Below are 25,504 nucleotides of genomic sequence, written 5' to 3' on the forward strand. Positions count from 1 at the left end.
GCTGGGGAAGCTGAGGAGAAGACGTTTCCTCTGTAAAATTTGAATTCAAATGTCTTGTCACCTGTGCTCTCCTGCTAGTCACAGGTGCCACTCACCATTGTCTGATATTTGTCCCATGGTAGCCCCTTTCCTGCCTCGCCCCTGAAGGTGATGAGTTTCCTGTCACTGGAAGTTCACTTCTCTGTGGCCCCCACCCGGGAAGTTCTCACAAACACTTCCCTTCCTCCCACCCAGATCATGGCTCATGTGGACGAGGCCGCCCGCCAGTTGTCCAAGTCTGGGTCAACCCTCTATGCAGTGCTGGAGCTTAAGAAGGGTGCCTCACCTGAAGATGTCAAGAAGGCCTACAGGTTCAGACCTCAGCCCCTTATTAAATCTCGCAATTCTTCCCTTTAAACCCTTCTCCTCGTACCTTGCTTTCTCACCCTTTTTTTTTTTTTTTAGTATTTATTTGGCTGCATCAGGTCTCTGTTGTGGTATGTAGGATCTTTCATTGTGGCATGCAGGCTCTAGAAGGCACTGGCTTAGTTGCCTAAGTGGGATCTAAGTTCCCTGACCAGGGATCAAACCCATGTCCTCTGCATTGGAAAGCAGATTCTTAACCACTGGATCACCAGGAAAGTCCCCTGACCCAATTTTTAAATACCCAGACCTCCACTTTGGGGCCAGATGGGGCCATCATCCTCTTCCGTGTGGAGGAATGCAGATGTGGGCTTCTTGCCTCCATCCTCTCATGCATTCTTTCTTCACCCTCTAGAGACTTATCCCTGTCATTCATCGTAACCCTCTCACCCCTACCACTCCCATCCTCTGCCCACCCTTCTTTTGGGTATTGCCTGGCTAGGAGACTGGCCTTGAAGTATCATCCAGACAAGAATCCAGGGGACGCTCAAGCAGCAGAAATCTTCAAGGAGATCAACACAGCCCACGCCGTACTGAGTGACCCTAAGAAGCGGAAAATTTATGACCGGCATGGCTCATTGGGGATATATATATACGATCACTTTGGCGAAGAAGGCGTCACATACTATTTTACAATGAATAGTTGTTGGTTCAAGGTACACAGTTCTTTCTGGTCCCTTAAAAATAAGGAAGGAGGGGCAACCCTCCACTCTTAGGATGGCTGATTCTCCTCTCCTAGAACAAATGCTTCTATTGTCTCATACTGGGTGCTGGAAGAATTGAGGCTGGGTGGAGCTTGAATGGAAATACACAGTAACTGCTGGATTGAAGCCATTCTTTCCCACCTTGTAGACACTTGTCCTCCTGTGTGCTCTACTCACCTGTTGCTGTTGTTGCTGCTGCTGCTGCTTTTGCTGTGGAGCACTTAAGCCACCACCTGAGGAAATGGCTAACAAAAAAAATGCGTCAAATGTCCAGCATCAGCCTCCCAGGTCAGGTGAGAACCACAGGTAGGGACTGGGGTGAGAGCTGAATTAGGGTTGTGGGTGAAACCCTGAACTCTCAACTGTGAACCCCCAACTCTCAAGTCAGTATTGGGGCCAAGTGAACAAAGAGAAGAGGGTACGCTTGGTTTCTGAGGGGCTTATGCCCAAAACTGACAGTTTAAATGTAATGTTCGCTTTCCATGACTGTTAAGCTTAATGGATGGAGTGAGCATTAAGGTAGGGAATGGGGTGGGAGACTGTGCCTAGAAAAGGCAGTAGTTGAAGACAAGTTAGAGAATGCAGTTCTTTGCATTTACTCAAGAAAGGTAGTGTCTGAGATGATCCACTGAGGTGTGGGTTGACTGAAATTCACACCAGTGCCATCTAGTGACAGGAATACATAACTGCAAGGTAACCCTTTTCTCACCAGTGGACTAAAAAATGGGCTTCCCAGGTGGCTCAGCGGTAAAGAATCTGCCTGCTAAGGCAGGAGACTCAGGTTGATCCCTGGGTCAGGAAGATCCCCTGGAGAAGGAAATGGCAACCCACTACAGTATTCTTGCCTGGGAAATCTCAAGGGCAGAGGAACCTGGTGGGCTACAGTCCATGGGGTCGCAAAAGAGTCAGACATAACTTAGCAACTACACAACAGACCAAAAAATTGTTACCAGATGTCTACATATGTGTTTTTCAATCCATCATAGGACACAGAGAACATTTTAGAAGAGGGGAAGATGGTTCTAGTGATGATAATTAGTAAAAGATGAAGAGTGAGGTATGAAAACTGAAATGCGGCAATAACTAAAGGGTAAGGAAAAAATACACACTAAAAACAATTCAGCTGAGTCTTTAATGGAAAGTTATGTCTTTATAGTGTGGACTACAGGTATTGTATCCTTCCCTGTAGGGGGTTTGCTTTAAATTCTGCATGATCATTCGTTCTAGTTAATAAGATGCCATCTTCTTCTGCCCTTAGATGCTGAGCCAGTGAGGGTGACTTCTGCTGCCCAGGCCACTGGACTCGGGGAAGAGAGGAGCAAGTAGCCCTGTCCTGACATTGACCCTGATTTGCCCCTTCTGCGTGTAAGACTCCCGTCTTCACAAGCACTGATGGCCTCCATCCCAGTGAGGACCCCATCTTTGTCCTTGATGCTGTCACTGACCCTGGCCGTACAGGGTCACCCAGCTGTTCTTCTTTTTAGCTCTAGTCCCAATTTTAACCTGTTAGAGAGCAGCCCGCCTACCCAACCCTTGTGAGGTCTTAGGCAGGGGTGACAGTCTTCCTGAACATTGTTTTTCCTGTGCCTTCCTTGGAACTTGAGCCAGTGTCAGCGGTAGTGTCAGCCACTTATGAGACTTCCTTCTGGATCCTAAACACCAAGCAGGATGGATCCTGTCCTGGAGCTGCTGTGTCAGGTGACCCGCCTTTGTTGCAACTCTGTGTGCCAAGAACTCTTCGTTCAGCCTCATTCCCCAGCGAGTTCATCTTTCTGGGAGCTGGTCTCATCTTCTTCTGGTGCCTGTGCCCTTGGCATTGCCAGCCTCATCCCGTACCACCATGAGACAACTCAGGAAGAGCATAAGTGCGTTTGAGGCTTAGAGGCCATTGTCCCGCCTTTCAGTTCTCCCTGGACTGCAGCTGCTAGCACAGCATCCATGAGCATGGGGCCTGTGGGTTGACCGAACAGCACAGCAGTGCCTGCCGGCTTCCATCCTTCTGGTCTCATGTTGTACAAGCTGATCACTATATGTTTTGCGCTTAAAGTAGGGGCATGAAAATGTGATAGGGTGAAGACTGAATGTGTCCAGGCCCTTTCCCCATGTGTGCTTCATCGCACTGTCTGTCTGGTATCCTCATCACACCATTCCCCATCTTCGCAGGGTCAGAACCTAGGAACTCCTCAAACTTCTCTCTCCTGACTGGGAGAAGGGCTAAGGAATATCAGTCAATAAAAGAGCTTTTTAAAATCCAAACCCAGTGCATATGTTGGGCTCCCAAAAGACAAATCATGCCTGGGACAGAGAAGAAGAAGGAGAAAAAGGTAGAGGACAGGTGGGCATATCTGAGACTAGCCTGCCTCAGGGAGCCAGAGATCAGGACATGTGTGGAGCTGGGGCAGAGGCTTCCCAGAGCCTTGTGATGATGACTTTGTCGGTGCTCTAAATTTCTCCTGGAGACCAATTTCCTCGGTGCCCAAAATAGGTCCCTGGCATCCAGGTCCTTTCTGCCCAACTCCACTTCTCTAGATTTCCTAACAAATCAAGATATGTCCTTGGCATGGCTCCAGTGATGTGTTCAGGGACCAGAATCCTGTGTTTTCTCAGGGATATGCTCATGAGGTCGTTTCAGGCCCTGGCGCACCTGCCAGCTCCAGCCTCCTGGGCTTCTTTTCCTAGGGCAGGGGGATATAAGAAAGATCTGGGCAAGTACAAAAAAGAGCCTCTCTCTCTGGTGCCCTTGTTTTGAATCATAGGATTCAGAGGAAGATGGTCAGAATCACTGACTAAGCCTTGGAGGCAACAAATTTCATTGTCTCTATCTATAGGTCCAGCAGGATGTCTCCTTTCACCCAGGCCATGTATGGTGCCTGTCACACAGGCCAGTTGAGATTCTGTGCCGCTACCTGGAAGAGGCACCCAGGCCCAAGCATGGGGGTCGGGGGCTCACAGGAGCTTCTGAGTGAGAGCACCTCTGTTGCCCACCTCGGCTTCCACCACAGCAGTGAAGTTCACCCCACTCTTGCTCTGGGGAGTCACCCATTCCCGAATGAGTCAGGGTCACTCACTCGGTGACAGCTGTGGCTCGCCTTACAGGAGCTAAATCGGGAGTTGGAATGTCACACACACATGCCCCTTGTTCCCCACCCCCACGTTAAAAACTAATCTCCTCTCTGGGGAGTGAGAGACAAACAGCGCTGCCCACAGAGTGGACAAGAGGGGTTTGGGAAACAGAAGGAGAAGTTTCCAGGGACAGAGCCATTCAGGGAGAGAGGACGAGAAAAAGCTACGTGTGCCTGGCCAGGGTACAGAGCAGAAACTAAGGCGAGGCAGAGAAGTGTCTGAAAACAGCTATCTAAGGACAAGGCAAATTGTTTTGAGGAAGGGACAGGAGACGTAGAGCTGTTTCAGGAGTGAGCAACAGAAGGGAACACAAAGAGTCGGAAGACTGCCGAAAGTACACGAGGAAGGGTCCAGAGGCAGTGAGAGAAGGCCGAGACCAGGGCCGAGGCCAGGGTAGGCACAGTCGCTGAGGGGATGAACTTCACGGTGGGATTCAAGCCGCTGCTAGGGGATGCACACAGCATGGACAACCTGGAGAAGCAGCTCATTTGCCCCATCTGCCTGGAGATGTTCTCCAAACCGGTGGTGATCCTACCCTGCCAGCACAACCTGTGCCGCAAGTGCGCCAACGATGTCTTCCAGGTGGGCCGGGGCAGGGCTGGGGCAGGGCGGGCTGGTGAGAGGCTTGTCAGGTCAGTGCCAAGCGCCCAGAAGGTGATGGGAGGAAGGCGCCCCAAGGAGGCTGGTGGTGGCTGTCCTGGCTGAAGGGCAGAAGGAGAGCCAGGGGTCCTAGCAGATCCCAAAGTAAGCATGAGTCAGCAGCCGCTCTGCAGGCTGATGAGCATACAGCCTGTGCATGGACAGCCCTGGGATGCTGGTCTCTACAGAGAAAAGGAGACCCACATGGAAACTGGACAGGGAAGTGATCCTCTAACCAGGCTGTGTGACAGTCTGTGCTGTGACTCTGCATTCCAGCTTGGAGTTGAGATTTCAAGAACAATATGGAAAATCTGGAGAAAATAGCAATGAGATAATGAAACATTAAAAAGTGGACTGTGAGAAAGGTCCATGATGACAGTGACATTATTTGTATTTAAAGCAAAAGACTGAGCGCATCCATCTTGGGACGGGGGCAGGCAAAGTTAGTGGACAGAACACTGGGAATTCACCCCCACTAGAGGTGACACTTGTGTCCTTCCCCAGATTGGTGAGTCAAGAGACCTGCTGGTTAAAAGAGATCGAGGTCACTTAAGCAGGGAGAAGGCAGAGAATACATTTTACTTCCTCCAAATGGAACCAATTTTGGCTTGTGTGTGGTCACAGAGCAAAGCATAGCTAATCAAATTCACAGATCTCATTTTAGCTCCTGGTTTCAGAACTAAAAGCAGCACGTATCAGAATGTTTTATATAAGTGGGCTTGCTTTCTTGCCCCATGCCCTTGTGTAGGTTCTAGTAATCTCTAAAATGTAACAAAGATCAGGGAGAGTGAGGGATAAAGGCGCGTGCACACACACACACACACACACACACACACACACACACACGTGTCCTTACCAATGAAGTAAAAGCTCAGAATAGACCAGAGCTGGCTGACTTAGTAGGCATGGCAGCGATAAGGAACATCATGAACATGCAGTCTTCATCTCTGTCAGAAATTATGGGGAAACGTGTTGAACACAGTGATATTTAACTTAACCAAGAGAATGCTTCCCTTTTAAGTTCTTTAGGGGCAGTATGTTTGGGGGAAAATAGTGGGCTGGCTAATTCAGGTCATTCTACAGCTGCGCCCACAGCCCACTGTTTGTTGTCTGCTGTCTTCGCTGAGCCCCATGGTCTCTCCTGCCATCTTCCCATCGAGGCCTTTTGCCATCTCCCATTCCTGTCAGTGTTCAAACCTGTCATTATTTGGCTCCAGACAACCTCAGAGCCAGTGGTTTTCCCTCTCTAGGGTCTGATCATCCCAGGCATTCAGTCATGTGCAACCCACCATCTTGGGTTTTCCCTTGGTCTGATTAACTCTGAACATCCTTCAGGCTGAGATGCCCAGAGGGGAATGACAGAAAGGTTTTGCCATCCCTTCTCATGAATTTGTAGTTAAACATTCTTTCATTAGAGCCTGAAATATGTGAAAGCAAAGAAAACTTTTGAAAGTGAAGGTAACATGTTCTCTAAAAAAAAAAAAAAAAAAAGTGGTCAGAATATTAAAGTGCATGGCACACAGTATCACTGGGCAGAGGGATGCAGGGAGGAGTCCTATATATGGAGGCTAGAAGATGTTCTTCCCTGGGTCTGGAAGATCCCCTGGAGACGGAAATGGCAACCCACTCCAGTATTCTTGCCTGGAAAATCCCATGGACAGGGGAGCCTGGCGGGCTACAGTCCATAGGGTTGCAAGAGTCAGACACGACTTATTAACTAAACCACAACCAGAAGATGTTCAAGTCAGTTTTCTGTATCCAGACACACTGTTTTGGTTCCCTGAAGGTCTGGAATACTGATCTGAGCCCAGAGAGACTTGGGAATTGTTTGGGTCGAACCCTGTGCAGAATATTTGGGAGATAACATGGTTCCCGGGGCTTCGGGATGGTTCTGTGGATCTGGACTAATGTGTGTCTTTTGAAGTACAGGGCACCCCTGGCCCTCCAAGGAGAGGAGTGAAGCAGTTCATTTCCTTGCTGCTTTATTTGGGATGGCCTGGTGGGAGGCTGACCCAGTTCTTTGGCTGCACTTATGTATATACATCTCAGCAGACCTCCCTCTGAAAGATGAGCATATTTAGTTTTTTCACACATTGCCTCCACATTTTGACAACTCTAGGCATAATCAGATTGTCTGTTTTCTAAGTATGGGGACGAAAATAGGACTTCTATATCTTGAAACTACTTAGGAAGAACACACTTAGAACATTGCCTAGAAAGTTAATAGGACTTAGAAAAGTGATACCAGTATATTACACACCCACACACATATTTTTTTCCAACACTATAAGAATTTATATTATGAAAAGTGAATCTTCACCTTGGGCCCTCTCTAATTCCCTTCTCCAGATGGAAGTAGCCATTACCAACTTTCTTGGGTACCCTTGCAGGAATTTTCCATAGTTAGGTACACGTTTGTATGTGTGTGTGTATGTGTATGCACGCATTTAAATTTATCCTATACCTGCCTTGGTTTACTCTCTTGGCTGTCGTTCCATAGCCACACATTCCAACACGCACCTTCCTTTTTAATAGCTATATAGTGGTCCCTTGTCATGACTGAGCCACAGTCTATTTCACCCATGCTCTGAAACATTTAGATGATGCTCAGTGTTTTGCTGTCCTAAAAAAACTACTGTGATGGACAACAAAAAGGAATTTGGAAGGAGGAACTTCCCTGATGGTCCAGTGGCTAAGACTCGGCACTCCCAATGCAAGGGGCCTGCATTTGATCCCTGGTCAGGGAACAAGATCCCACATGCCACAACTAAGACCCATCACAACCAAATAATTTTTAAAATACTAAAAAAAAATTTAGTATTTGGAGGGATTGTGATCTTAAAACATCAGGTTATAAGAACTGACTCATTTGAAGAGACCCCGCTGCTGGGAAAGATTGAAGGTGAGAGGAGAAGGGGATGACAGAGGATGAGATGGTTGGATGGCATCACTGACTCAATGGACATGAGTTTGAATAAACTCTGGGAGTTGGTGCTGTATAGGGAGGCCTGGCATGCTGCAGTCAATGGGGTCACAAAGAGTCGGATGCAACTGAGCAACTGAACTGAGCATCAGGTTAACAAAAGAGGAAACAAAATTTTTGAGGTAATTACTTGCCAGTCCAGTGGTTAGGACTCCACTCTTTCACTGTTGAGGGCCTGGGTTCAATCCCTGGCTGGGGAATTAAGATCCCATGGTGGGACCAAAAAAAAAATTTTTTTTCATTGAAAATGTTGACGAGTATTAAAGGTTTGGGAGGAAATCATCCATAATCTCACCTTCTCCAATGCGATTGTTTTCATGTTTGCATATTATGCTTGTTTCTATACATATTTTTACATAGTTGCCATCACAATTTAACTCATTTTCTTTAGAGCTGTGATACAGTTCTCTTTCTCTCTCCCTCTCTCTCTGAATTTAAACAGAATAAAACACCAAAACACCACATTAACCCCCTTTAATTTCTCTCTTTCTCTTTCCCCACACTTGCACCCACTCAGCAACCAAGCATTTTGGCTAGGGGAAAGCTGTCGGTGTGGGAATTTGACATAAACATCTTCCCATGTGTTTCTGAATTTGTAAACTCTATTCCTTCCTAAACTGCTTTAAAACAGCCTGTGGTTTATTTTTATACCTGCCCCCACTTCACTGTGGGCACTTGTTTATGAGCTGCAACCTGTTGTAATTTAACAGACAACTAGAAGGCCTTATGAGAAGGTTGTTCAGAAACAGCTTTTCTGGAGGGTGTCCATGTAGGGAGAGAGTTACAGAGATGGGAATAGCAAGAAAGGGGCCTCCTCCTGTCATAAAGGGCAAACTGGGAAAGAAATGACCTCTTTTATTTCATCCCAAATTCAAGTTCCTTTTTTCTTTCTTTCTTTTTTTTTTAGTATTTAGGTTGCTTTGGATCTTAGTTGAAGCATGTGAGATCTTTCATTGTGGTGCACAGACTCCCCATTAGTGGTGCGCAGGCTCAGTGGTTGTGGTTTGCAGGGCTTAATTGCTCCATGGCGTGTGGGATCTTAGTTCCCTGACCAGGGATCAAACCCTTGACCCCTGCATCGCAAGGTGGATTCTTAACCACTGGACCACCAGGGAAGTCCCCCAAATTCCAGTTCTTTACAGTCTAATTGTTAGGGCTGCTGCCGTCAAGTACAGGCCAGCTGGTGAAAACCCTACACAGCCTTCCTCTTCAGCCACTTCCACCTGTCACTGAGGGCACTGAGATGTCCCTCCCCGGCCCAGACTTGGGCAGGTCTCTTTTATGGGAAATTGGTTGATTGAAATTTTATGAAGTATGTTAATCTTGTAGCCGGCTTAGGATCTTATTTGAGGAAAGAAACTGGATTTACTGGGAAACACAATCATAGACCGAGACTCAGCACTCCTGGGCTCTAGTCCTACCGGTTTCTTCCTTAATTGGCCATGACTGTAAAGCAGGTTGTTTCACTTCTTCAAGCCTGTTTACACACACATGGATAAAGAGGGGCTTTAAATTGCTGTTTAACATCCTTGTAATTCTAACAATCTGATTTCACAAACGGAAGAAACATCATCATATATTTCCATTCTTTCAGGACTTTGCATTCAGTTACTAGTTACTAGTGTCCTATCTTGGCTCACTCTTCTTTTTGTTTTGTTTCTTGTTTGTCCTGGCTGCACCACTGGCATGTGGGATCTAAGTTCCCCAACCAGGGATCAAACCCACGCCCCCTGTATTGGCAGCATGGCGTCTTAACTGCTGGACCGAGTAGGGAAGTCCCATGGCTCACTCTCCTGCTTACCAGTCCTCCTCTGAGCCAGCCTCTTTTCACAAATCCCTGTGTCATGCTCACTGCTAGGTTCTGTTGGGCAGAGCAAGCTCTCCCCTCAAAACCCCTCCCCCACCCACAACTCAGCTTTTGCTGCCTCCTGGATTCTTCTAAAGGTCTTCAACTTGCTTCAAATGTGTGGTCTTCTGCCCCTGTTTTCCCACAGTTTCTCTAGTATATTCTGAGGTTCTGTCTCAGAGGACCTGCACGGTCCACTATTCATCATTGGCCAGGCCAACAGTTTAGGGGAGATAGCTGCCAACAACCCTCCTTACGTCCTGGGCAAGTATCCCAAATCAGCATCACTCTGGGTAGCCAGGAAAGAGGGAAAAGATTCTGAGAGAAGTGTAGATTCAATAGAGGAACTGCATTACAGAGCATCTTTGTAGATGGAATGTTTCCATTGGAGGCTGCAGACCATTACCAAAGAAATATAGCTTAAAAGAGAGACAGCTCATGGCTTTGGCAATGTTTCCCCCACCCAATTCCACACCCCACTTCCTACCTTCATAATAAAGGAAAGTGCTCAATTTCTAGATGTTAGTGAAAATAAAGATGTCATTTTTCCCATCAAGGTTCACAGAACCCTTGAATTCTACTCATCTGGGGAGCAGTGTCCCCCAGGTTTAAGTTCTGCAGCATCACAGGCACCAATGTCTTCCCAAGCACCAGCCTCGAAAGGTCTGAATTTTTTTTTCTCCCTCCTCTCGCTGGCAGCCCACTCACATCCACGCAATTGGCCAGATTCCACCTCTGGCATCCCTGGTCTTTGCAGGGTTTTCTGTTTCTGTCTGAGGGCAAGACGGTGACTTGCTTGTGACTTGCTTCTGATCTGTGTGTCTAGCCGGATGGAGGCGTGGGAGACCTTACTTCCCTGACCAAGGGCGCCCCCTGCAGTGGAAGCGCAGAGTCTTCACCACTGGACCACCAGGGAAGCCTGGGCCTTTACATCAGAAGCAATGGCCAGTCTTCTCTCCCGTTTATCCAAATCACTTCTGATTAATATTCACTCTGATTTTCTCTTGCAGTTTAGAAACTTGGCCTACAAAATTGAGTTCAGCTCTTTACCCTTGGATTAAAAACCCTCTAAGGTTTTACAATTTTTTTTTTTTAAAGCCCTTCATGGTAAAATCTACCTTTCAACTTCCCTCTGTCCCATGACTCCTCTATCTGTAATTTGAACTCCTCTAGTATCTTTGGTTTCCTAAAACTCTTTCTGATAACCATCTCCTGCTTCCTGTCTACCCTGTCTTCAAGTGGTATTTTCTTAAACACTTTCCTTAAACTAAGGGTTTTCCTTAAACTAAGGTGGTCCAGTGGTGAAGACTCTGCGCTTCCTCTGCAGGGGGCGCCCTTGGTCAGGGAAGTAAGATCTCCCACGCCTCCATCCGGCCAGATAGACACACAGTTCTTTTTTTTTTTTTTTAGATAAACCCTTTTATTTATTTATGCTTCTCCAGTTTGTTTAAAACAACAAGAACAACCCCCTTAACATAACTGACAACCCTTCTCCCCTTACCCTTCCTTGGGCTGAAGGGTAGTTAATGGGGAAATGGCCCCCAGGGATGAGGCTGAACATAAGAACCCCTTAGGGAGGTAATGGAGTGATGGAGCCTGAATTCCCCGCCCGGGAGATAGGGCAGGAAATGGCAACCCACTCCAGTGTTCTTGCCTGAAGAATCCCAGGGACGGGGGAGCCTGGTGGGCTGTCGTCTATGGGGTCAGACTTAGCAGCAGCAGCAGTGTATGACCTAGGGAGTAAACTAACATAGGTCTGCTAAGTATCTTTTCTCCTGTTAATGCTTCTGGCACTCTAATACCCCCTGTTCATTCACGGCAGGATTGTGCATTGTATTTTTAAAAAGTAAACATTTATTTCCCCAAACACGAGGTCCTTGTACAAAATTTCAAAATTATATTTTTTTAAAAAAGAAGGAAGGAATCACCCACAATTCTATCACTCAGTGGAAATTATTGCAAAAAATATTTAGTTTTTATTTTATGCATTTTATAAAGTAATTCATGGTTTATACAAAGAAATTTGGGAAATGTAGATGAATACAAATAAGAAATTTTAAAATCCTATAACTCCCATCACCCATTTCAAAATCTGGATCCTACTGTCTATATAGACTTAGATCCTGCTTTTTTCATGAGTCTCTCCCCATGTTAAGAACATGTTAAAGATAGTTGCATTGTAATACCATTGTAACTCATTTAGTCTTTACTATTAAATAACTGGGCTTCCCTGGTGGCTCAGGTGGTAAAGAATCTTCAGGCAGTTCGGGAGACCTGGGTTCGATCCCTGGGTCGGGAAGATCCCCTGGAGGAGGGCATGACAACCCACTCCAGTATTCTTGCCTGGAGAATCCCCATGGACAGAGGAGCCTGGCAGGCTGCAGTCTGTGGAGTCAGACACAACCGAAGCAACTAAGCATCAGCATTAAATAACCAGCATGTTAACTATCTGAAAAAACAATTTTACTGTTTATTCTGGTTAAAAAAATAATACAGGTGTGTTGTGAATTTTTTTTTGTGGCTGCGCTGGGGCTTAGTTGCAGCATGTGGGATCTAGTACCCTGACCAGGGATGGAACCCAGGTCCCCTGCATTAGGATCTTGGAGTCTTAGCCACTGGACCACCAGGGAGCTCCTGTATTATGTAAATTTTAAGCCTCATAAATAATATAAAATTATAGAATGTATAAATCCATCTAAACACACTAGGGCTATTTCAGAGAAGATGGGATTTCAAGAACTTTTAATATCAAACAGGAAGAGAGCATTCGAGGGACAGTTAGAAGGAGGCACAAATGAGAGATAGTGGATTCAAAACAGGGACATGGTGACCTGCAAGATGTGAGAGGAGAAGGTTGCTATAAAAACTAACAACTCCCTTCCCCCACACTGGTCAGTGTTCTTACCATATACATATCCATTAAGGCTCATTGCTCAGAGAACATCAGCCTTTGAATGGAGCTACTGCTAAGTACAAATCCTCTTTTTAGATCTGAGGAAATGTGAGCCATAAGAGAAATTGTTTTCCCAAGGTCATAAATGGCAAATCCCAAACCACATCTTCAGATCACTGCTACTTTCCCTATATCATCTTGCATTAAATGCTCTCAATTAAAATACAGAGATGCTACCAAGAGTGGGGAACAATTTTATCTGCATGTCTAGTACAGATGACTTTCTCAAGGTAGCCGCTTCGCATTTGCAAACTGTTTAGGACAGAAGACATACAAGTTTTGATTAGGGGAGGGAGTTAGGAAAGGGTTAGAGCAAATGTCTCAAACTTCATTCTCTGTCATCTTCCTGATTTTTGCCAAAACTGTATACGCCATTTGTACTATGCTTAAGTATTTCTACTTAAAAGAACTCACTTTGGGGACTTCTGTGGTGATTCAGACCCAGAGCTCCCAATGCAGGGATTCCTTGGTCAGGGAACTATATCTTGCAGGTACCAAGAACCTGCATGCCCCAAACAAGATCTGGTACAGTCAAATAAATAACTCTGTAAAAAAGAACTCACCTTCAAAGATGAAATATTTATAATTCTAAATGACAAAATCCACAAAAAAGCACCAGTTTTATAGGCTGGTTATTTTTTTCTAATATAGATTAAGGTAAACACGTAAGAGGGCTTCCCTGGTGTCTCAGTGGTAAAGAATCTGCCTGCCATTGCAGGTTCAATCCCTGGGTTGGGAAGATCCTCTGGAGAAGGAAATGCCAACCCATTCCAGAATTCTTGCCTGAAAAATCCCATGGACAGAGGAGTCTGTTGGGCTACAGTCCATGGGGTCACAAAAGAGTCAGACACGACTTAGCGACTAAATAACAAACACCTAAGGAATTCATATGTCCATCCCTGTGCCTCCTGAAATCTTCATACCTGTCCTCAGTATGTACACCACATTTTGGGAAACAATGCACACTTGGGTAGCACAGTGAGGGAGTCTGAGCTACATAAGCTAGCAACATGTCATGCCATGAGCCAGAAGCCTCCAAAAGTCCAAAAGAAAAACTTTACTGTTTATTAGTAGTCAAGTTTAGCTCTAGTACCCAAGGACACATATACACACGTATGTGTCTATATATATATATACACACACACATATACGCTTCAGGGTCTACTCTAGCAAAGGAAGTTGGATGTGGAGTTGGGTAGGGGAAACATTGCTGAAGCCATTACAAAAAGGAAGAGGTGCCCTCGAGGTTAGGTGGAAAGTCAACGGGAGGTAGAATATGGCAGGAGGAGTTGAGCTGTGGAAGAGGGGAGGACTCTGGGACCCAGGGATGAGTGGCAAATCTGGGCTCAGCTGTGGCATCTACTCCAGGGAGCAGCACCAGCCTGTGGCCAGAGAGGAGTAACCCTCCCCCTTGCCTGCCCTGCGTGCTCTCCAGCTTCCAAGAAAGGTGCTCTTCAAACAGGAGACTGAGGTTGACCGCTTAAGCATTAATTGCTTCTCAGAGCCCCTGGTCCTGGGAGAATAGTTTAGCCAGGATTAGCCAGTGGGATGAGCCACCAAGGAAATTTCTCTGGCAGGTGTGGAAGTGGTGATGAGGCACCATGCCTCGCCAGCCCACCTCAGGTCAATCTCTGGGGTGAGTCCTCACTGTGGGGAATCTGAAGTAGGACCCTTGACCAAGATAACCCAACAAGTCTTGATTACTTTTTCTTCTCTTTTGTAGCACTGTGGTAAAGTAAAATATTTACTGTCTTAACCATTCTTAAATGTGCAGTTCAGTGGCATTAAGAATATTCACGTTGTTGTTCAGCCATCACCACTATCCATCCCAGAACTCTCATCATCCCCCAAATGAAAACTCCGTACCTATTAAATAATAACTCCTCATTTCCCTTCTCCCAACCCAACCCCTGACAACCACCCTTCTATCTCTGTGAGTTTGACCGTTCTAGGTACCTCATATAAGAAGGGTCATACAGTATTTGTCCTTTTGTAACTGGTTCTTCTTTAATCAGGGAGACTATGCTTTCTTCTTAAGTGAACAATGCAAAGAAATAGAGGGAAACAGTAGAATGGGAAAGACTAGAGATCTCTTCAAGAAAATTGGAGATACCAAGGGAACATTTCATGCAAAGATGGGCACAATAAAAGACAGAAACAGCAAGGACCTAGAAGAAGCAGAAGAGATTACGAAGAGACGGCAAGAATACACAGAAGAACTATACAAAAAAGGTCTTAATGCCCCGGATAACCACAATGGTTTGGTCACTCACCTAGAGCCAGACATCCTGGAGTGTGAAGTCAGGTGGGTCTTAGGAAGCATTACTATGAACAAAACTAGTAGAAGTGACAGAGTTCCAGCTAAGCAATCGAAAATCCTAAAATATGATGCTGTGAAAGTGCTGTACTCAATATGCCAGCAAGTTTGGAAAGTTAGCAGTGGCCACAGGACTAAAAAAGGTCAGTTTTAATTCCAGTCCCAAAGAAAGGTGATGCCAAAGAACGTTCCAAGAAGCGCACAGTTCTATTACTAGCAAGGTAGTGCTCAAAATCCTTCAAGCTAGGCTTCAACAGTACATGAACTGAGAACTTCCAGATGTACAAGCTGGATTTAGTAAAGGCAGAGGAACCAGAGATCAAATTGCCAACATCCATTGGACACAGTACAAGCAAGGGAATTACAAAAAAACATCTACTTCTGCTTCATTGTCTATACTAAAGCCCTTGACTGTGTGGATCACAACAAACTATGGAAAATTCTTAAAGAGATGGGAATATAAGACCACCTTACCTGCCTCCTGAGAAATCTGTATGCAGGTCAAGAAGCAACAGTTAGAACTGGACATGGAACAATGGACTGGTTCAAAATTGGGAAAGGAGTACATCAAGGCTGTATATTGTCACCCTACTTATTTAACTTATATGCAGACTATATCATGTGAAATGCTGGACTGGATGAAGCACAAGCTGGAATCAAGATTGCTGGGGAAAATAGCAACAATCTCACATATGCAGATGATACCACACTAATGGCAGAAAGTGAAGAGGAACTAAACAGCCTCTTGATGAGGGTAAAAGAGGAGAGTGAAAAACCTGGCTTAAAACTCAGCATTTGAAAAACAAAGATCATGGCATCCGGTCTCATAACTTCACGGCAAATAGATGGGTGGGAAATGGAAACAGTGACAGATTTTATTTTCTTAGGCTCCAAAATCACTGCAGATGGTAACTGCAGCCATGAAATTAAAAAACGCTTGCTTCTTGGAAGAAAAGCTATGACAAACCTAGACAGCATATTAACAGCAGAGACATCACTTTGCTGACAAAGTTCTGTTTAGCCAAAGCTATGATTTTTCCACTAGTCATGTACGGATTTGAGAGTTGTTTTCATTTCTTTAATTGAAATTGAACTGTTTGTTGAAGCAGTTCTTCCAGAAGGTATCTTTGTCCCTTGTTCATCATGCTTTCTTTTCCATTTCCTTTTTGGATTATCTTGGCTTGCATCTCCTGTTGCATCTCCTCTGTTTATCAGTCTTCTTTAAATAGGGGTAGCTTTATCTGGTACTGAGGGTAAATTCGTCACTCAGCCCTGTTGACCTTGGCTTCCTTCCAAAAGCAGACTGGCTCTCTGACTGTTGCCATTGGTTTGTAATCTCTGTTTACCTCTTTGGCTTCTTGGATGACTAGAGGGGTATGACCTGGATTAGTAGGCAGTTGAGTGTCTCAGTTTGGTTATGTTGCCTCAGAATATTTTTCACACGAGTCTGATGAATTATGATGAATTATCTACCATGGGGGCATGTGTAGCCATGGGAGGAGTTCTCCTGTGAGATTTGAACTATCTCTCCACAGACAAGAAGGTCACTCTGGTTGCCAGCTAGTACTCTGTGGCACACGGGGTTTTGGTATGATGAGTCATCTTCTGTTTATTTCTGTTGAAATAACTTCAATCCACAGTTGCACAGTTGACTTTTAGGCTGTCCTCTCTTTCCTATGTGAAAGGTTCCTATATGAAAGGATGATGCTTGGTCCTTCATGACTCTTTCACTAAAACACTTCACCTAAGGCTCAGAGAGAAAAATGTTAGCTTTGGGCATCATTCTTCAACGGACCTAAATTTTATTGTATCTGACAATGTAGTATAATGATTATTCTGAGTATAATGATTACTCTGACCCTGAGGTCAGAGTGCCTGAGTTCAGATATTGATTTTGCCACCAACTGGCTGATGACCATGTGGAGATTTATTAAACTTTTCTGGGCTACAATTTCCCGTCTTTGAAATGGAGCTAATGATATGAAATGAATTGAATACAAATAAAAGGATTTAGAGCAAAGCCTGGCATAAACTAAGTGTTCAATAGGTGTTAGACTTGTATATTTCTTACAATATTTCTTGTAGTCCAGGTTAGAGGGTAAATGTTCATCTCCTCCACCATCTTTTTAAAAAAATATTTATTTATTTATTTGGCTGCTCTGAGTCTTAGCTGCAGCACACAGGATCATTCAATCTTTGCTGGGGCATGTGGGATCTAGTTCCCTGACCAGGGATGGAACCTGGCCCCTGCATTGGGAGCTCAGAGTCTTAGCCACTGGACCACCAGGGAAGTCCCTTTTCCACCATCTTTACAAGGAATTCTTGAGGGTTAAATTCAAGAATGTGTGGAAAACCCCTAGCACAGTGCTTGACATGTAATAGGTCCTCAAAACATGTGCTGACTGTTAAATAATGAGTATGGAGGAAGGGTGCATTGTGAGGGGCAGAGGTTAGCAGAAGCTTTAGGAGTCTGTCTTTGCTCTGGGCCAAGACTTTAGAATATGCCCCCTGGAATTCCCTGGTAGTCCAGTGGTTAAGAATCCACCTGCCAATGCAAGGGACACGAGTTGGATTCCTGATCTGGGAAAATTCCACATGCCACAGGGCAACTAGGCCCATGCTCCACAACTATTGAGCCTGTGCCCTAGAGCCTTCGAGCTGCAACTACTGAAGCCATGCACATACAGCCTGTGCTCTGCAAGAGAAGCCACTGAAATGAGAAGACCACACCACAACCAAGAGTGCTCTGCCCTCCGCAACTAGAGAAAACCCAAGTGCAGCAGTGAAGACCAAGCACAGCCAAAAGTAAAATAAAATAAAATAATTTAATTATATACAAAATAACACGCCCCCTTTCCTCCCACTCAGACACCAAGCATATTTAAATGCTTGCCACCAGCAAATCAAAGAGAAGTAAGATTCCAGGAGTTTGCAGGTTTAGAGTTTTCCTAACACCACCTTGCTCACTTGGATTCTAAATACTGAAAGATAATTGTATCAAGCAAACAAAAGCCCAGCGATCTCACACTTTAACACAGTCTTTAAGCTAAACTTAACAATATTCATACAATTCCAGTTACTAAGAAGGGTTTATGTTTATTTACCCAAACACAGCCTTGGGATAATCTCAAGCTAACCTTTTTTAGCTTTATGATGGGCTAAAGTGTTAACTTCTTATAATTTTCAAGAGATCCCGCCAAGGGTTTCCCTCAAGGCTCAGTGGTAAAGAATCTGCTGGCCAATGCAGGAGACTCGGGTTCAATCCCTGGTCCAGGAAGATCTCACGTGCTTCTGAGCAACTAAGCCCATGCGCACAGCTACTGAGCCTGTGCTCTAGATCCCGGGAGCCACACCTACTGAAGCCCAAGCACTCTAGAGCCTGTGCTCTGCAACAAGAGAGGCTTCTGCAATGAGAAGCCTGTGCATTACAACTAGCGAGTAGCCCCTCTTGCCACAACTAGAGAAAAACCTGCACAGCAACAGAGACCCAGCAAATCCCAAAATAAATAGATTAAAAAAAAAAAAATCCCGCCAAAATGTGATAAGGATTTGGAGAAGTTTATAGAGCCCAACTGTGGGAAATACATGTAAACACACAAAGTCACAGATGACTACCCTCTCCATCACTCTCTAGGAGTGTTCTTCCAGTCAATTAGGATTAGGTTCAGCTGTAAAAGACAGAAAACCAAAAATAACAGTGACTTCAAGTAGGTAAAACTTTTTTTCTCTCCAGTGAAAGTGGGCAGTCCAGTTCTGCCTCATCAGAGACTCCTTTTATCTTGCCATTCTCAGCATGTGGCTACTGCATGGCTCTAGACGGCTGCTTCAGCATATGCCATTTCATCTTCATTCCAGTCAGCAGGAAGGAGAAAAGAGGAGAAGTAGGGCATGCCTTTCACATTGAAGATACTTCCTAGAAATTGCACAAAACATTTCTATCTATATCCCATTGGCCAGAACACAGTCACCTCGTCACACCCAGCTGGAAGGGAGGCTTTGTTGCATGGTCTTTATTCTGTGTGTCTTACTAAAAATCTAGGGTCTCTATTACTGAAGAAGAAGAAGTGAATATTGAGGAACAACAAGCAGTCTCCACCAGTCTTTCATCTCTACTTCTCCCCCCAGATCGATTCTTTCTCTTCCCTGAAGACCAGGCTTCTCTATTCACAGTGTCTGACCCCTCACACTGCCCACTTGTACAGATTTCGGGATGGCCACAATGTCGGCTCTTAGCTCAACTCCACAGCTCTTTTTTCAGTTCAAAAGCTGCACCTGGTCTAGTCACCTCAGCCTCTGTGTCTCCATTCCGATTTCCTAGAGAGAAAAACTGATTGGTCCTATTGGGTCAGGTGATCGATCACTTCCTCAATTCTGAGCCAACCCTCTGTGGCCTCAGCCATGGCAGGGCTCTCCTTTTTAGGACGGGATGGAGCAGGTCCTCTCAGGGGTATAAATGGGAGGAACTGTTGATCCCATCTGGTGAGTCCTCCTTCCAAGCTTCCTCCTGTCGTAACACCCAGCCCACTGGATGGAGTTGTGAGTTTGCTCTTCCTGAGGGCAGGGATAGTCATCTTTTCCCCAGAGCCTAGCAATTACCTGGCACACTCAATATTTGTGGTAGAGTGAATAATCCAGTCTAGTCCTTAATTGTGCAGAGGCTGAATGCTTGCCCAGACATGCACAGTAGGGCACTACAGGAGCAGCATGAGAACCCAGGAGCCCTGCTTCCCTGTGCCTGGAGAGATTTCCCTGGATTATCTGGCTCTATGTGTCTGCTCTCTTGTTCAGCATTTGTCTCTGTGCCCCTGCCCGGGGTTGCAAAGAATCTCCCCCACACATGGCCCACAAGAGCTCTAGGCTGGAGGCTATTGGCTGCACCACTCAGAGACCATTTCCCTTCTCGGTCTTCCTGCTGAGGTCAATGTCTCCCCACAGCCCCAAGCTGGGCCCCTTTGAGGAGGTCTTGTCCTGACAAGGCCTGATCAAGCTAGGCTCTGGATGCAGCGACACTCAAAGGGGTGGGCTGAGTAACGAGACAAATGTGGGAGAGATTTCCATGGCCACCCACCTGGGGCTGCTCTCAGAGGAGCGCCCAGCCGTAGAAAAGAGTGGGTGGGAACTTCCTTGGCGGTCCAGTGGTTAAGACTATGTGCTCCCAGTGCATGGGACACAGGTTCAATCCCTGCTTGGGGAACTAAGACCCCACATGCCATGCAGCACACCATGGCCAAAAAAAAAGAGCTGCTGCCTCCCCCTCCATCACTGTCCTACTCCCCAGCCCCTGTGACTTTCCTTCCCACCCCCTCCAGTTCCCCCATAACTCACTGGGCCCTCCTGTCATGCTCTCTGCACCCACAGGCCTCGAACCCTCTGTGGCAGTCCCGGAGCTCCACCACCGTGTCTTCGGGGGGCCGTTTCCGCTGCCCATCTTGCAGGCACGAGGTGGTCCTGGACCGACATGGCGTCTACGGCCTGCAGCGGAACCTGCTGGTGGAGAACATTATCGACATTTACAAGCAGGAGTCCTCCCGGTGAGCTGTTAGGGTCTCATTTCTCTAAAGTGCAGGGCCTGGGACATAGCCAGGGAGCCCATCAGGGCCAGCAGGGAGAAGCTGAAACAGTCAACCTGCCCCTTCAGTTTAGTGATGAGAGGAGTGGACCTGAGAGGAGGAGGGACTTGCCGCCAGCTCGGCAGGTCGCCAGCTCAGGTGGCCTCTGATTCCTGGCCAGCGCTTCCCCCTCTTCACCTGGGGGTGCTGGCCATCCATCAGCAAGGTCCTCGTCAACCCTCCATGACCTCCCTCCCTGTGGGACTTCCTGCCGCCTGGAGTAGAAACTACTCTTGGATCTAGGCCTCCTGTACCCTGTACATAGCTCTGTCCCTCAAGTGAAGAGGAAGTCACCCACCTGCCCAGCCACAGCAGCAGGTGTCAGGGCACAGAGGGTGGCAGGGGCTGGTGGAGGCTGAAGAAAAAGTGCTCAGGGGGCCTCACACGCTTGCCCCCCCTGCCTGCTCCCACACTGCCCGCCTCCCCACAGGCCACTGCATTCCAAGGCTGAGCAGCACCTCATGTGTGAGGAGCATGAAGATGAGAAGATCAATATCTACTGTCTGAGCTGTGAAGTGCCCACCTGCTCTCTCTGCAAGGTCTTTGGTGCCCACAAGGACTGTGAGGTGGCCCCACTGCCCACCATTTACAAACGCCAGAAGGTATCAAGCAGCAGAGGGAGCAAGCATGGGGGAGTGGGGGTGGGGACACAGGATGGGATCTCAAACTGCAGCCTCTTACTCCACTTGACTTCAAAGGCAGGCAGATCAGGGCTGAAGTCCCAGCTCAGTGTGTGACCTTGGGTAAGTCACTTGAGCTCTCTGACCCTGACATTCTTCCTCTCTTGTAAAATGGGGATGAAAATGCTTACACTTGAGAGTTATAAGGATCATACGAGAAATGGATGCAGTATGGTGAACTCTCAAGGCCATCTCACTGTCATATAAGTAGATTCTACATAAAACATTAAAAATAAAGGGACTCCTCTGGAGGTCTGGTGTTTAAGCTTCCAATGCAGGGGGCACTGGTTCAATCCCTGGTTGGGGAACCAAGATTCCACATGCCATGCAGTATGGCCAAAAAAAGAAATTAATCAGTTAATTTTTTAAAAATAATTGAAAAAATAAAATAAAAATTAAATTGATAGACAGGTAGAAAGTAAAGGAAAGCTCCAAGTGTGGGTAGGGAGAGAAGGAGGGGGAGTGAGATGTGAACAGAACCCTGAATGATAAGCATGGGAAAGGCAGGATTTCCCACAGGGCAAATTATTACTGAACTAGACAGATGAGACTATGCCTACAAACTCCTGAAACTTGGGGGACCTACAACAAAGACCCCCAAGGATCACAGGATACACTGGAATCCCAGGAATCCCTAAAGTAATCAGTTGTGCCACCTGGCTTTTGACAAAAGCAAATGCAAATTCTGCCTGATGGAAAAACCCTCAATTTAGGCCTTGGGTTTTTCTTAGATTAAGATCAACATAAGATGGGCTCACGATTGAAGATACACAAAGAAACGTACTCATGAGTGAAGGCAGCAGAAACAATATTTTCAGATTTAGACCCTCAAAAAATTAAGATACTAGAATTATTAAAGAATGTAAAGTCAGCTTTGTATAAAATGCTTTAAAAATGGAATTTAAAAATAAGCAATAATAGACTATCAAAAGTGCAGATTTGACGAAGAACCGAACAGAGCTTTTAGAAATGAAAATATAATTGTAGAAAACAAAACATTCAAGGGATGAATTAAATGACAACTTTCTCTCAGTAAGAGAGGACTAGGGATTCCCTGGCTGTCCAGTGGTTAGCACTCTGTGCTTTTGCTCTCGAGGGCCTGAGTTGGGGAACTAAGATGCCACAAGCCACACAGCATGGCCAGAAAAAAAAAATTTTTTTTTCACATAAAAAAATTTTAAAAAGGAAAGAGAGGACTGAAAAAATAGCTTAGAATATAGCACTGGGAGATCAGGAGGTTGGGAATGAGAAGGTCTAACATATTAGATATATGATTAGATATATCTGATACTCTAGATATATTAGATACTCTGATTAGATATCAGAGTCCCAGAATGAGAGAATAAAGAGAATGGAGAAGAGGCAATATTATCTTAATGGATAATCCTGAAGACCTTTTCAAAATTGATGGAAGATAAAGCATGCAGCCCAGTGCCTGGCATTTGGTGGATATTTGGTGAATGTCTCTTCCTCACTTGGTGGTGGAGGACTTCCTCTCTCCACTTCCTTCCAGAATTTATAGAATGTGCTTCCAAACTTCTTGAATGGTTCCAAACTCTCTAGATCTCTGTCAGAGTTGCCCTGAGGATGCCCTGATGGTGGTAGTGGAGGGGACAGTCCTCTCCTGGGTAGCCCTGGCCAGGGAGGGAGGAGCTTAGCTCCAGACCAGGTCCTCCAGCCCTGAGTGCTAGCCTCTGTGTGTGGCAGAGTGAGCTCAGCGATGGCATCGCGATGCTGGTGGCCGGCAATGACCGTGTGCAAGCAGTGATCACACAGATGGAGGAGGTGTGCCAGACCATCGAGGTGAGCCTGGAAAGGGAGGGAGGGAAAGTTGCTGGGCTACTGGAGGTAAATCACAAATAGTAGAATGTGCTTACCCAGGCTGCTAGGTATGAATCCCAGCTCTGTCCTCCTCTGTGACTTTGGTCCAGTGACTTAAGTTCTCAGTGTTTGGGTTTGCTTGTTTTTAACTACGTAAAAGAGTGATGATGAGAATGATATGATGGTTACCTCCATGGATCTTTTTGAGAATTAAGTGAGATAATACAAATAAAAACCAGAGTCAGAGAATTCGGCAGCAGCGCTCATGAAACTTTAAATATATAGTGTTGTTTTCTGAGAGAGTAGATCTTAAAAGTTCCCATCACAGGGAAACATTTTTGTCCACTATGTATGGTGCTGGATGTTAACTAGACATATTGTGGTGATCAGTTCACAATATACACAAATATTGGATCATTATTTTGTACACCTGAAGCTAATATGTTATATTTCAATTAAACCTCAACAAAGTATATATCAGTATTATTACTGAAAAGATCTGGGAACCAGCAGCCCTTGGGTGGAGTCTGGTCTCTGCCACTAATTTGTGGTTGTAATTGACAGGTCACATCTCTTCTTGGTTCCTCGTGACGTCCATTAAGTGGGGAGTGGGACAAGGCTACAAGTAGCCTGGTACTCTCCCAGCTATGAGGTCTCATCCTTACTCCCGGTTTTTCAGGAAAACAGCCGGAGGCAGAAGCAGTTGCTGAACCAGAGGTTTGAGGGCCTGTGTGCAGTACTGGAGGAGCGGAAGGGTGAGCTGCTGCAGGCGCTGGCCCGGGAGCAGGAGGAGAAGCTGCAGCGAGTCAGGGGCCTCATCCGCCAGTACGGAGACCACCTGGAGGCCTCCTCTAAGCTGGTGGAGTCTGCCATCCAGTCCATGGAGGAGCCGCAGATGGCGCTCTACCTGCAGGTGGGCCCTGGGGGGAGGGGGGCGGGCAGTGGCAGGCCACCTAGTGGCTGGAGTGGGGGCCTTTGCACTGGGATCAGATCAGATCAGTCACTCAGTCGTGTCCGACTCTTTGCGACCCCATGAATCGCAGCACGCCAGGCCTCCCTGGCCATCACCAACTCCCGGAGTTCACTCAGACTCACGTCCATCGAGTCAGCGATGCCATCCAGCCATCTCATCCTCTGTCGTCCCTTTCTCCTCTTGCCCCCAATCCCTCCCAGCATCAGAATCTTTTCCAATGAGTCAACTCTTCGCATGAGGTGGCCAAAGTACTGGAGTTTCAGCTTTAGCATCATTCCTTCCAAAGAAATCCCAGGGCTGATGGGAAGCCAGGTTCAAGTCTTACCTCTGGCTCCTACTTGCCCCATGGCTTTGGGCAAGTCACCCTCTCTATCCATTTTTTTCCTTAACAAATTGGGACATGCATCCCCCCCTAACCCGCAGGATAGTGGTGGGCATCAGAAATGGGATATTGCCGGAGGTTGGCACAGTGCTTAATCTCACCCTCCTTTCTTCCCTGCAGCAGGCCAAGGAGTTGATCAATAAGTGAGTAGGTGGAGCGGGAAGGGAGAGGAAGGGGTGGGCGGGGACTCCACTGGCAAGGGTGGGAAGCGGGGGCAGTGGTGCTGGGAGTCTCCAGCTGAGCCTCTGGGCTGCTGCAGGGTCGGGACGATGTCGAAGGTGGAGCTGGCTGGCCGGCCAGAGCCGGGCTATGAAAGAATGGATCAATTCACCGTGAGCGTGGAGCATGTGGCAGAAATGCTGAGGACCATCGACTTCCAGCCAGGTGAGGAAGCCAGGATCGGAGGGAGCGGCCGGCCACTAGGACTGGGCGTCCAGACCCTCTGGGTCGGGGAGGGATAGGGGTAAGACGGCCAGAGAATAAGGGACCCCAGCTCACCCAGCCTTCTCCTGGCCTAGGCACTTCTGGGGAGGAAGAGGATGAGGAGGTCGCGGTAGAAGGGGAAGAGGGCAACGCAGGACCAGAGGAAGAGCGGACCGATGGGCGGGAAAGTGAGTGTGGACATCGGCGGGGCCTGGCGGGGACCCCCTTCCACCGTCGGGCCATTGTACTCTCAGGGGCATCAGGGATCGCTTGGAGCCCCTACTCCCAACCTCAACCAGGAGGGGCGCGCCCCCTAGCGCGCCGGCCGAAGTACAACTTTCTTTAACACTATCCGTCTCTCTGGGCTGGTGGGAGAGCGGGTTAGGTGGGGAAGTGGATGAGAAACCCTCCTGCCTAGAGAAACAAGTGAGCTGGGCTTCGGAATTGCCTTGTTTCTTGGGAGCGCCCGCCCACTGAGCTTGCTTTCCCAGGCACAGGCCAGCACTGACTCGCTCCTGTTGCGGATCCTGCGCACCTGGGTCCTGGCGCTCGGATGGTAAACGACCTGAGCAGAGACCACCGTACCACCCAACCCGGCGCCCCGCCGCGGGGGAGGGGCTCAATAAAGAGCTAATGCGTCCCGACCCGC

At 46.8% G+C, this 25,504-nt stretch overlaps 2 protein-coding genes across 4 annotated transcripts; both read left to right on the plus strand.

Moving 5' to 3' along the window:
- On the plus strand, positions 1–3,362 carry DNAJC5G (DnaJ heat shock protein family (Hsp40) member C5 gamma). 2 transcript variants are annotated; one of them, XM_086326081.1, is made up of 4 exons: positions 1–350; positions 845–1,058; positions 1,255–1,399; positions 2,365–2,602. In XM_086326081.1, exons 1-4 carry the CDS (start codon positions 151–153, stop codon positions 2,430–2,432), a joined length of 627 nt encoding a protein of 208 aa, XP_086182207.1. In that variant the 5' UTR covers positions 1–150; the 3' UTR covers positions 2,433–2,602. The 2 variants fall into 2 exon arrangements, with proteins under 2 accessions (XP_086182207.1, XP_086182206.1); XM_086326080.1 differs by having other exon boundaries at positions 235–350; positions 2,093–3,362.
- A 927-nt stretch (positions 3,363–4,289) lies between these two features.
- Positions 4,290–25,499, plus strand: TRIM54 (tripartite motif containing 54). 2 transcript variants are annotated; one of them, XM_086326059.1, is made up of 9 exons: positions 4,290–4,811; positions 20,326–20,498; positions 21,007–21,178; positions 22,964–23,059; positions 23,757–23,990; positions 24,553–24,575; positions 24,692–24,816; positions 24,951–25,043; positions 25,347–25,499. In XM_086326059.1, the coding sequence occupies exons 1-9, from the start codon at positions 4,644–4,646 to the stop codon at positions 25,361–25,363; spliced, it is 1,101 nt and encodes a 366-aa protein (XP_086182185.1). In that variant the 5' UTR covers positions 4,290–4,643; the 3' UTR covers positions 25,364–25,499. The 2 variants fall into 2 exon arrangements, with proteins under 2 accessions (XP_086182185.1, XP_086182186.1); XM_086326060.1 differs by having other exon boundaries at positions 24,556–24,575.
- Positions 25,500–25,504: the final 5 nt, after the last annotated feature.

This window comes from Bos grunniens, chromosome 11 (genome assembly GCF_055505025.1).
Source record: "Bos grunniens cultivar Pamir isolate PY7600 chromosome 11, Bosgru_T2T1.0, whole genome shotgun sequence".
Classification (NCBI taxonomy): domain Eukaryota; kingdom Metazoa; phylum Chordata; class Mammalia; order Artiodactyla; family Bovidae; genus Bos; species Bos grunniens.